The 12,540-nt window shown below is 39.8% G+C and overlaps 1 protein-coding gene across 1 annotated transcript; it reads left to right on the top strand.

The window, feature by feature from the left end:
* Positions 1-275: 275 nt before the first annotated feature.
* Positions 276-6,563, top strand: LOC145895691 (maternal embryonic leucine zipper kinase-like). The gene is made up of 12 exons (XM_082984481.1): positions 276-407; positions 466-582; positions 642-785; positions 854-996; positions 1,269-1,386; positions 1,721-1,888; positions 2,020-2,106; positions 2,736-2,857; positions 3,512-3,599; positions 4,085-4,239; positions 5,995-6,114; positions 6,407-6,563. The coding sequence occupies exons 1-12, from the start codon at positions 276-278 to the stop codon at positions 6,561-6,563; spliced, it is 1,551 nt and encodes a 516-aa protein (XP_082840607.1).
* The last annotated feature ends 5,977 nt before the right edge of the window (positions 6,564-12,540 follow it).

Genomic DNA, 12,540 nt, shown 5'->3' with positions numbered 1-12,540 from the left:
TCGGCACTTGTTTATTTTGATATTAGTGTTTTATAATTTAAACTAAATTGTTTAAGTGATACGATCATGATTTTACTCTCGTGAGAGTACAGTCAGTAGCCTACCTTATAGGTTGAAGTTTTGTGTTATCTGTGTTGTACTTAGTGCTACTTTTTCGTGATTACGTTGTTTGTTGTGTTTTATAACTTAGCTTCTTGAATAAAAACTTCCTATTTATAGTTACAAACACACTTAAGTAATTATCTGGAGAATTGCGAGTTACACAGCAGCCAACAATGGTGGTGGAGGAATACAGTGCAATTGCTTCTCACTACCGCCTTAAAGAAACCATCGGCTCAGGTGGATTTGCCAAAGTCAAACGGGCAGTTCACCTGGCCATTAAGATTATGGACAAAGTGGCTTTGGGGGTAATTTAATTAGCCTAGCATTTACCCTAGCAGTACAGACTTACTGTTTATCTTTTAGGCTGATTTACCAAGAATAAAAACTGAAATTCAAGCCATGAAAAATTTGCACCATCATCATATTTGTCGTCTGTATCAAGTTGTTGAAACATCTCGGAAAATTTTTATGGTGCTTGAGGTGAGGGTTTGGTTTAAAGTTTTAAATACAAGTTGATACATTACTGCTTTGTTAATTAGTATTGTTCTGGAGGAGAACTGTTTGACTACATTGTTCAAAAAGACAGACTAAGTGATTCTGAGTCTCGGACATTTTTCCGCCAAATAGTTTCTGCGGTTTGCTACATGCACAGCCTTGGATATGCTCACAGAGATCTTAAACCAGTAAGTTAATTATTTTCAAACCCTTTTTTGATGTATTAAATAACTATGAGTTTCTGTGGTTTCCAAAGGAAAATCTTCTAATTGACGAAGATCAAAATCTAAAGTTGATTGACTTTGGTTTGTGTGCAAAACCTCGTGGAGGAATGGAAGATCATTTGTACACATGCTGTGGAAGTCCAGCTTATGCTGCCCCTGAGCTCATTGCTGGAAAGTAAATATTCATTTAGTCCTGTATTGACAGTAGCATGTGTAAAAACCCCATCCCATGCACAATGTTTACTGTTTAATTTCAGCCATCTCATAAGCATTAAAAATGCTGGTTTCACAATCTTCAAAGTAACTTTACCTGAATCCCTGTCACTTTAATAAATCATTGGGTTTAAGCATCATTTAAAGTAGTACATGTGAGTTGTGAAACAATATAGTTATTTTAAGCAATTTTGAGATTTTTCACTTCTACATAGTGTGATTGCTTTTTTGCAGATCATATATAGGAAGTGAAGCTGACATTTGGAGTATGGGTGTTCTACTGTATGCCCTCCTAAATGGCTTTCTACCATTTGATGATGACAATATTGGTGCCCTCTACCGCAAAATCAAGGTATTTAATGAAATATATTTGCATGCAATTTTTTTGCCCACATACCAATCGAGAAAATATCCTTGTGTTTTGTTGAATAATGTGGCTGGGTCATATTCGTAAAACCTGATTTAATTTAGCTGTGACACAATGCTTATCATATACTCCTAAAATTGTTGCTAATTCTGTTATTTTGTCTCAATTCTTGTCCACTTAAGTGCTTGTTTACCAACTGAAAGGCATTTGTGTACCACTCTCAGTTTAGGAACCATTATATTAGTCAAATGATCGTAGTTACATTTTCTGTATTATTACAAAGGGCAAATAATTAAAAGTCATGAACATACGTTTGCAGTCAGGCAAGTATGAAACCCCTGCCTGGTTGTCAAAAGAGAGTGCAGCACTTCTCAAACAGCTACTTCAGGTGGATCCGAAGCACAGAATCACTGTTGAAAAATTACTCTCCCATCCTTGGATAATAGAAGAATTTGGTGTGCCTGTAGAATGGCACTCAAAATACCAGGTATTTATTATTCAACTCAACTATTTAGTATTTAGCAAATTGTAGTGTACAGAGTTTTAAGAAAATATATTTTTATCGATGCAATATTAAATAAATAAAGACGCAAGTGTTTTTGGTTTTGTTTTTAAAAGACCACAGTTCTTGATGAAGATGTGATAACAGAACTCAGTGTTCACCAAAAAGTCTCCAGAGAGACTATGAGAGCCGAGCTAAGCAAGGTATGATGTCATTCACATTGAAATTATGCTTTGATCTACTTACATGTATAATTTTTAGTCTTTGTCTGTTATATAAGTAGATTTTCTCACATGATGTAAAAACTCCCAATCCTAAGCAAAATTGCATGCATGACATATCTGTATTAATAGCCTACTTACAAATTCCTTAATCATGATTTTTGATGTGGGCATTTACATTGCTATATATAAATTTAATGACTTAATCATTAAAATCTGATTATTTTTTGGGCAATTGTAAATTACAAAAATGAATTGACACATTTATAGACTCAGATTACCATAATACTATATCCCTTAGCTATACTACCACAGGCCACAGCTTGTTTAATTAATTAATGTACATGGGCTAGATTTGCTTTGCCACCATAAATTTATGTTTAGAAAACATCCTGAAAACTTTAGTATAAAATTGTGAGAAGTACATTTTGTGACATCCTGATTTCTTTCAGGAAATTGCTGTTATTTTGTTACACAGTATTTGGATTTGTTCCATTTTGTAGAATATTTCCTTCTAAATATGCTGAGTTTGGATGTTTTTTATACAATTTTAAAGCAAATTAAACTAGTAATCAGCATAGTTTAACCTGCAACAATGATATTGTTTGCAGTGGAAGTACGACTTTCTTACTGCTGCATACTTTTTGCTCCTAAAGAAGAAAACTAGTGGTAGAGCTGTTCGTTTACAAATGACACTTTCATCAATGCCACAAGCAGTTGTTCCAGCTACAAGGTTTGTTAGTGCATGCCCACATACTTTGATGCAGTGTAGAATCCCTGTAATCTCATTACATGAAGGACAAGTAGTTTTGCATACAATGACAACTACCAATATAAAATACGTTGGCGTTTACTGAAAATGAAAATTTCACTTTGTTGTGCGTGGTGCATGTAGTGTCATAAAAATAACCGGCTTTGCACTGTGCAGTTTGTACATATGTCAAAACACTCGACTATGATTATACTGGCTAGCCGGAGAGCATATTTACGCACGACTTACGTCATAAGGATACGTCACTGTATGAATGGTGAGACGGGCTTTCGCAGTAAGAGCTGTTGGCTGGATGAGTTGTGTCAAAAAGCGGCGTTGGTTTGTGTCTAAGTTGAATGTAACCTAGACAGTAAAACGCACACTTGAATATTTGCATAATGTACCCCCGTGGCTAGATTCTTTTTGAAACATGTTTGCAGCAGCACGTTTTCATTGTAACCACCGAAAAGTGTAACACAAGTGCGTGGCTCTGCAATCTTCACTAACAAAGCATTTTTTTATAAGGCGACTCAAAACTTTGTTGTGCCTTCTTGTCTACTGGTTTTTTTCTTTACTACATTGACAAGAACTTTGCTTCTTGCAATAAAGCACAAAAACGTCTGTTTTTCTTTAAAGAATCGCCGATCAAGTTAAAGCAAGAACTCCCAGACCCAAGAAAACTCGACAACCACTTGCTTCCAACTACAGAGAGAATGTTGCTAAAGTAAATTGAGTTTTATTTCAAGATATTAGCTTGAATTGTGAATAGTATTAGGCTTTCTTTTGAAGGAACTGAAAACGCCCAAAATAATCATAGTTGTGCGATCCTAACTTAAATGAAGTGAAAATTTTACTGTTGAATGTTTTTGACCTTCAAGAGATTTAATTTATCATTCGTTCCTCACCAATTAATGTAAAATATAATTGTCTTCAAGAAAAAAAATATTACTCCGTGACCGTAATGTTTGTTTACGTTTGACTAAACAGCGAAACTACGTTCAAAAAAATGAGAATATGCTTCCTCTTGTAAGTTTGTTTTGAAGCTGCCCTGATTAAAAAAACGTATGTTGGGTTTTTTACATGTGTTTAAAAACTAATCAAATGACCCAACCCCAAAGTATTCTTAGTTAAACACAGTTAAAACTGATTGGTTACGCATATCAACATTACGATGACGTAACGTTTATAACTCGTACATAATGTTTGCAGTCACTTTATGACGCACCTCCGTCAGAGCCGATGACGCGTAAGAGTTATTACCGACGTGACAGTGATGATGGATCGTTAGATAGCGATATTTGGCCAACCACATTAGACCAGTCCAATAAAATGGAGATGGATCGGATTCCAACACCCACAAGAAGGTAAACATTTTAACAAAATGCCAGATGCAGGTCATATGATTGTATTTTAATGCACTTGCTATACTGTCAACAGTGTTTCCCCATTTTTTGAATGTTTCTCTTTAAACATATAAAATTATTTTGATGTAGGGTCGTGAATGCGATGATGGTATCAAGAGGTCTAGTTACCTTAAAATATGGTTAGATTTTAATCTTCCTAACAATAACATCTGTAAAAAAATAATTCAATGGCTACCTGGTAATCCAATATTTTCTACGTGTGCTGCAAAAACGAATAAATCATCCTGCAATGGTTTGGGATGTAACATTTGCTTGTGTTTAACTTCCTATAGCAATGTTTAGGTGGTAGGATGAATGCAACTCACACGTCACAAAGTCGTAATGGACGAGTTGGTTCAAATATAAACGTTAATCGATTCACTCACATGACTTTTTAATCAGGATTTTGTCGTTATAAATGACCTGGAATGTCTGCTCGTAGCGCTGCTGTGTACATTCCTAGTATTAATTTAACGAATTAAAAGTATATCTGTTCGTGGTATTTGCGTCTAATTACGTCAAAAAAAACTCATGTAAAAATTTAACTAACCGGCATATCCGCTGTATATTCTCACAGCCGATTAAAGAGAATATTTTCCAGAAAGGTTAAACCGCTTTGTTCACTTATTGACAATAACAATATTTTGCATAAATAAGTTCAAATCATAAACCAAACATTACATAACATTCCCACCGAAACCACCACTAGAAGGCGTCGTTTGAAACCGGTAATCATCTTCCAAAATCATTGTTTATATATATAGATAGATGTATGTATTTATTCACATCCAGGGTGTCGATTTATGCCTTTTTCGCTATTCTAACTGTTCGTCACGGACGGCGTGGATAAATATCAAGTTACCGGTATACAGTACCACGAACAGACCAACGCTATTGTTATCTACCAAAGTCCATAAATTGAATTACCATAATTACTCAATTTAGCCTAACGTATTGGTCACGCCAATCAGTTTTCTTTTTGCGAAGATTGGAAGGCAACGATTTTGCTATTGACATATATTTGTCAATTTTTTGCCGTACATGCCGGTAGCAAAAGTGGTTGGAAGACGTTGGTGCCAGTACAAGTCGTTTAATTTAAAACGCAATCAATTTTTGGGGGCGAAATTTGTATTTCAAGTCTCTATTATAGAACAGCTTTGGACTGAACGGTTGTGTAGTGTTGAAAACTTAATGGCATAATCTTTCGGGATCCCCATCCAAAATAAATCTGTCTGTTTAGACGACTAAATAAACGCAACCGCAATACATTTTTGGACAAAATCCATGCAAAAACCAACCAACACTTGCTTTAACGTTCAGTGAGTAAGCGCGTTAAACCTAAAACTAACCATTGTTTCCAAAATTGGAGCATTGTTACCAAACATGTGGCATTAACATGAAACAAGTGCCACTTTTCGTTCAATCGGACCTATAGCAGCCTACAACATGCAAGGTTTTTAATTGTTTTTGTCGTTATTTTAACGTCTATTCCAAACTTATGCAAGTACAAGAATCCTGTAATTGAAATAAGCCTGGTCGTTCTCATGCGTTAATTACCAGATACGACATTTTTACTATTCGACACGCACGACAATTTTTCTGAAGATGTTCGACACGCAGAAAAAAATCGACGCCCTGTTCACATCTATTAAAAAGCTTTATACTCATGATGCTTTATGCTAAAGTTACCTATAAAGAACCTGGTGTTTTATTTAGACGAACCAAATCGGTCGACGACAGTTTGAAGGAAAATCAATTTGTGACCCCCCAACTTCCCAAAAGATGGCAGGATGTTGCAACAGCGATTGCAACTCCCTCAGTTATTGCTAACAAAAAGTAGGCTTTCTCAAAAATTGTTCAATGTTTATTGTCAAAAAACTTGATGCTGATTTACGAAAACCTTTCTAGGTTTGCAAATCCTAAATTCAGTGACGTCATTGTAAATTTATTTAACCTCTCTTCATAATCACGTGTCTTTTCCAACAATGAGTTTAAGAGTTTCCGTATAATTAGAATTGCGAAATGTGGTTGACGCAAATTGCGGTACACGAAGAGGTCATCGAAACATTGCAATATTAGGATTTGTTATTCAAACATCTTCGACCCCATGTTTGTGATTCCGTTGCAGAACTGCGTTTCGGACAGAGGAACCTTCAACGAGTAAAACGCCAGTAAATTTTGTCATAAAAAGAAGAAAACCGCGTCGATCGAAGACACCACCTGTATCTAGTATGAGCCCACCCAAGTGGAAGCCAGGTATGTTGTCCTTTGCTGTTGATTTGTGAATTTTTGCATTTAATATGCAAAATGTGAGTACAAAGCGGCAAGCCTTCAGAAGCGCCCAATCAGGGCGCCACAACTATGAATCCCAACAAGACTCCACTTCAGAAGCGCCCTGACTGGGCGCTTCTGAAGTCTTGCTGGCACATGTAGTTGTGGCGCCCTGGCTGGGCGCTTCTGAAGTGGAGTCTTGTTGGGATTCATAGTTGTGGCGCCCTGATTGGGCGCTTCTGAAGGCTTGCCGCTTTGTGTCTTTTTGCCTTCCAGGAACTTTAGGAACGATTCGCAGTTGGCTTTTTCATGCCCTGCTTTTCTGCAGAACCCACAAAGTCTGGGTTGCCCCGGGTATTCCGCAAGTGCGAATAGCGGGCCAAGGTGGACCTCCTCCGGTATGGGGTTTTGTTTGAGAGTGGACTCCTTCATATGGAGGACCCACTTCCCCGAAAGTTTGCTTTGGGGGTCCTTCAGCGGGTAGGCCCGATATACTGGGGCGTACATGGTGCTAAAGTACAATATTAGATTATCTTTCACAACATCTGGTGGCAACAATTTCAGGACCACCTTCGCTTCGTCTGGTCTGTAAGCTGAACAAAAGACGGCGTTTGTCTTTTCTACAATTCCTTTAGCAAGGGTCTTGCTCTTTTCATAACTGGTGCAAACTATACTGAGTTTCCCGTTGACCTTCCCTACGACGATGCGCCAGTTGATATCGGGTATAGTCTTTAACATATCATATACTTGACCACGGTTAAGGCCAGGATTGAACCTCGCTTGCACCATGGGTTGGTTTTAAACATTGCTTGGAGGTCTAACGCTGTCTTCTGTGGGGTAGAAGTCCCAGCTACTGCTGTGTAGTTAGACATTTATACACGTCAAGGCTGGACTGCACTTCCTAGCCTTACTTGGCAGCCCTAAAAAGGGCTAGGCTATAACAACAAGCCAATCCAAGGAGCGGGCGGTAAACAAAACAATCAGAGGGAAAATAAACAAAATTTTCCGCTCCACTGATCACGGGTCACGTGAAAAAAAAACAAGCCGCTTTCTTTGACTTTCGGCTTCCTGGCACAAGGCTCGAGACAAAGCCACAAGAAAACACTTACCGATCTGAGAGGCAAAGACAGGCCTCTCGCACACCCTTCTTTGGCTTCTCACAAACTGCCTTGACAGGAAAGCCGCTTCTATTTTGCTTGCTGTTTAGATTTGCTTCGTGTAAACGTTAAGTATTTTATTCGGGCGTCATAACAATACTGCCACGAATTAGGAAACACAACATGGGTCTAAAGGGAAATGTAGCCTAAGGGTTTACGATGCGATAAATACATCGAAAAGAAAACACGTCACATAGTGGTATAAAAATCCTGCGGTATTCTAATTCCGCAGTGGCATGTTTTTGGTTCTGCAGTCTCATGGTAACGACCACAGGTGCACCGTATATGTAGCCTTTTACAGTTTTGATTGAGACATCGCGTGCCTGTGTAAGATAGTTTTTTGGTCCACTGCCCGCACGGGCATCGAAGGTGAGGGATGGTGCATTTGCACATGTAGTGCTTTTCGTCGGGCGGGAACATAGTGCGGCAGCACTTCGAGTATTGTTTCTTAGGTGAGGGGCTTTTCTTCCTTTTTTGTTTTCGTCCTACCACCGGCTTAAACGGGATAGATGTTGTTGGTGGCTGGTCGGCGCATGAGAGTTCAGCTGGAATTTCATCTGGTTCAGAGTCTTGGGCTTGTTTTTGGGCACGTGCTTCAATGATAAGGGGGATGAGATTTGGTGACAACTTGTCAGTGGATTTTATGGTCTTCATCGGGAGAAGAAGTGTCACCATTTTCCTCAGTGGGGGTACCGTCACACTCGCTCTGCTCCTTGGTCTCTATCTGGTTGTGTTTGGTGTGTTTCTTCTTTCTCTTTTCTGCGAGGATGGAGCAATTTTCCTTGTCGTGCAGTTAACATCGGGAAAACTTTCCATCAGCTGTTCCTGATTAACGCGTTTGCACAGGATTGCATCCTCCAGCAACTGAACTTTTGATAAATTTTCGTTTGAAAACTGATTAACGAGGGTAGAAGTAGCCGGGCGGTACATTTCTTTGTAAATTTGTTTGTAATGGTCGCGTGGAGAGGTATGTTGGTTCAGAAAGCGACAACTTCTTGCAACAGCCGGCTCGGATGTTTTGAGTTGCCGTGCTGAATCCACCAATCTCCCAATCATTTCCTGTACATCTGCAACAGTGGTATTCCTGGATTGGATTTGCGTGTGGACTGGGTGGACGACGATCAAAAATCTTTTTATCAGACGAAGCATAAAATATGTCGCAAACAAAACGTATTTTCTCATAATTTTGCAAAAATGCCTCGAGGGCAGGCAGGCGAAGATGTCTATTAGAATACAACAACTGAAAGAAATTAAAAGTATGAGAAAGAAGTTCTTTGGGTGTTGTTAACGGAAGTCCATAGGGGTCTTGTAACTCAAAAATTGGGGGATTGTACTTCAAAGGAAGAAGTTTCAAATAAAGGGCTTTGTCTACTAGGTTTTTATAATTGGGGTCCGAAGTAAGGGATTTTAATAAAGAAGAGCGGGCATTGTCTAAATGAAAAACAGAAAGTTTTTTTTTTAACAGAACGGAATAACTTAAAATTTTCGTCGGTGGGTGAAGTGATAAGGGTGTTTCTTAAATTATTAAGGGATTGATAGAGGGTGTTAACATAATTCCGGGATTATTTAACTAAACGTTTTGAATGTAAAATAATGAGGGATTTAATTTTAAGTTTCAAAGCTAACCAGTTTTCAAAGTAGTTTTTGTCGCAGATGCAACTTTAACAACAGGGCCTCACAGCCCGTGCATCTTGACCTAGATAGGTAGTTGGCTTCGACCGACCAATTTCCACATTTACAGCGTATGTGTCGCTTATCACAGCTGCATGCATAGTTACTGACCTCGCTTGAGTAGCGAATCCTGCAGCATCTGGTGTAGTGGTTCCTTGTGTTTCGTTTCCTCTTGGGTGGTTGTGGTGTGCTGGTGTATGCCGGAGGTTCTTGCCGCTCCGCCTCCGTTGTTGTTGTTTGGAACGTCCCCCGAGGACAGTGAGTCCGAGGGCACTTCGGATGTTGATGTGATATTGGTGGTGGTGGTATCATCTTCTTCCTCTATCTCCTCGTCAAGGTGTTCTTTGGGCTGCTCCTCTTCATGATATTCATGATGTTCCTGATGTTGTTGCAGCTCCTCCTTCTCGTTGCGATGGTGTGTGGATCTTTGTTGGTGGCTGTGATTTTCTTCATTTCTCTTATTGGTTTTCTTCTTAAGTGTAGGGCACTGCTCCTTTTCATGATTGTCCGCATGGCAGTAGTTGCAGTGCGGTGGTTGGTTGTTATAGTGAACCGAAATTTTGTAAACACCAAGTCTGGTGTCTCGTGGAATGGGTTTTTCCTGAAGGGCAGAGCCCTTCATGTAGAAAACCCGCTTGCCTCCACTGATTCGGTTGTCATCCAGCGCATGCCAGTTCCTGGCGACTGGAGCAAATGTGCTCAGGTAGTTGATTAGAGCTTTCTGTGACATCAAAGGGTGGCACATATGACAAGACCACCCTCTCAATGTCCTCCGACCACGCGGTAGCGTAGATTGGCTTGCCGGTGTCTGAGAGGTCTTTTGCCAGCTTCTTCGCCGCTTGTTCGGATGTTGTATGGAATCGCACTTTGCCATTTGGAAGTTGAATGATGCCTCTCATGAGGCTGAGGTTGAACTTTATGTCCTTCAGTAGGCCATATATGAGGTCTCTTCTGAGGCCGGGGTTGAAACGGCACTCTACCTCTCCGCTACGATCAATCGCGAACGGATCAGCGCACTCTGTCGCTGGCAGATGCCACTGCCGCATAACTTCGCGGCTGGGGTACGCCCTTCTCCATCGAGCACTGAAAAGGGCTAGCGATTTCAAAGGAATATTCTCTTTTGAAAAGGGTATCTCCACGATATCCTTTTAATAGCTTCTTCTTCTTGAAAACCAGCGTTTGTGGTAACTTCGATGTGAGCTGGAGATCTTCGAAGTTTCGTTTTCCGTTGCTGGATGGGTTCCGGCCAGGTAGCAAAAAAAAAGTAAGGTATTGTTTGTACGGTTTCAAGATAGTGTCAAACGGATTAATGAAGGTTTTCAATGGGTAATAATCTTTTCTGAGTGTTTGCCATTTTCTAGTGTTTGTGGTTAGGTTATTTTAAAAGGAGATAGTTATAGGGGCGCACAGTAGAAATGAAGGTAAATCAGTCTGCTAGGAGAGCTCAAAAACCCAATTGGTCGTTAATTGGTATTTAGGCTGTTTGGAAAGCTCGTATGGAGCGTTTCACGCGAAGCGTCGCAAGCCTATAAGGGTTTCTTATGCTAAAAGTAAAGTAACCACACAATGATTCCAGACTGAAAGGTCTGCTAGGTTCTGTCTTGTTTCTGGCATAAGTAAACTGTCACATACAAGTTATTATTCTCTCCACACAACAGCACACGTGTAGTTTTGTTGATACTTCCTGAAAATAACCGCGTGGTGGAACCTGTGAAGGCCCCGTCAGGTAAGTTGTTAAAGTAATATACCGTACCCTATATGTTGCTTATGTACTGTGATTGCAGATATATATGATTGTCTACCTGAACCATGTGTAAATAGAGGAACTTGTGTTACGACTACAACTGCTTGTGCAAATCAGGGTTTACCGGAAAGAATTGCAGTGCTGGTAACGAATCATTGAAAAAAAATATATATATTTACGCCAGAAGAACTTAATTGTCAACTATAGGGTAAGATTATGTGAGCTTTTTTTTATTCGGGCACTTTAAAGGTGCCCAGCGAGTAACGAAAAAACGATAAACAACAGAAACTAGCGCAAACAAAGGATAGATACAGTATTTACAAATATTTACAGGAAGAGAGCGCGACATAATAGAGGAGAATTACACTAAGTAAAGAGGAGAGTTACACTGTTAACTGGGAGAGGAAGAAAGCGCTAAAAAGGGGGTACACTCTGTGGGGTCCTGTTAAAGTACCACCTCGAGGAGGGGGTCTGGCCTTGTCCGCAGTAACTGATATTTAAGGTTTAGCGATTGTCGGAAGGATCGGGTCAATATTTTAGGGATGTTCTTAGCAAAATTGGGATTCTTTTTAACTTTATTTCGGGTTTTCCATATTGTATGGGTAAGGGTGGAGTTTAAAATAACCGCCGGTCACCGCTAGGGTGACATCGTCCGCGTAGGCGACCGCTTTGGGAACGTTGCGGCATGGTGCGGGAATAGATCTAATTGAAGGGTGGTTTTGGGGGCAGCAAGAAGCAGGTCGACAGCAATCAGGAAGAGGGCCAGGCTAAGGGGGTCCTTGCCTAACACCTCTCCTGATCGGGAAACCCGTTGTGGCAAACCCGTTGAGGAGGGCTTGTGATGAGGATGAAGAATAGAGTGAAGATAAAAAAGCGGGGGAAAGCGTTTTAGTTTTAATTGCAAGAGGAGCCAGTCATGAGAGATGGAATCGAAAGCTTTTCGGAAGTCAAGAGAGATAAAAAAGGAGTCCGAATTAGGTCGCGGAGGAGAGTAGTTGCATGAGAAGAAGTAAAACCAGGTTGGGCAAACTGATTAGGGGAAATTAACTGTGAAATAAAAGGGGTAATACGTAAATTAAGTGTTTTAGTAAGAAGGGATATGGGGCGATAGTTTGATAATAAAGAAGGGTCAGATTTTTTGAAAATAAGAGTAATGTGGCTTGCTGTAAAATTAGGAGGGGTATAAGCGTTAAGAAAAGAAAAATTAAGGGCTGATGTGAGGTCGGCCCCGATCAGGTCCCAGAACAGTTTGTAAAACTCTAAACTGAGACCGTCGGGTTGTTTAAGAAAAATGTTCGAGGGGGTTGGTAACTCAAGAGTTTGGTTAGAATATAACAACTTAAAGAAATCATAAGTGTGTGAAAGCATTTCTTTGGGGGTAGTTACAGGAAGGCCAAAAGAATCTTGTAACTCAAAAAT

Source organism: Ascidia mentula, chromosome 3 (assembly GCF_947561715.1).
Source record: "Ascidia mentula chromosome 3, kaAscMent1.1, whole genome shotgun sequence".
Taxonomy (NCBI): Eukaryota; Metazoa; Chordata; class Ascidiacea; order Phlebobranchia; family Ascidiidae; genus Ascidia; species Ascidia mentula.
Note: the sequence above shows the minus strand (reverse complement) of the source record. Positions and strands in the feature narration are given on the sequence as shown.

Excerpts from the sequence above, each read along its gene's own strand:
- LOC145895691 (XM_082984481.1), top strand. The coding sequence starts at position 276 with ATGGTGGTGGAGGAATACAGTGCAATTGCTTCTCACTACCGCCTTAAA. Across the intron at positions 786-853 it reads CTCACAGAGATCTTAAACCA|GAAAATCTTCTAATTGACGA; the intron begins GTAAGTTAATTA and ends TGGTTTCCAAAG. Across the intron at positions 2,858-3,511 it reads GCAGTTGTTCCAGCTACAAG|AATCGCCGATCAAGTTAAAG; the intron begins GTTTGTTAGTGC and ends TTTTCTTTAAAG.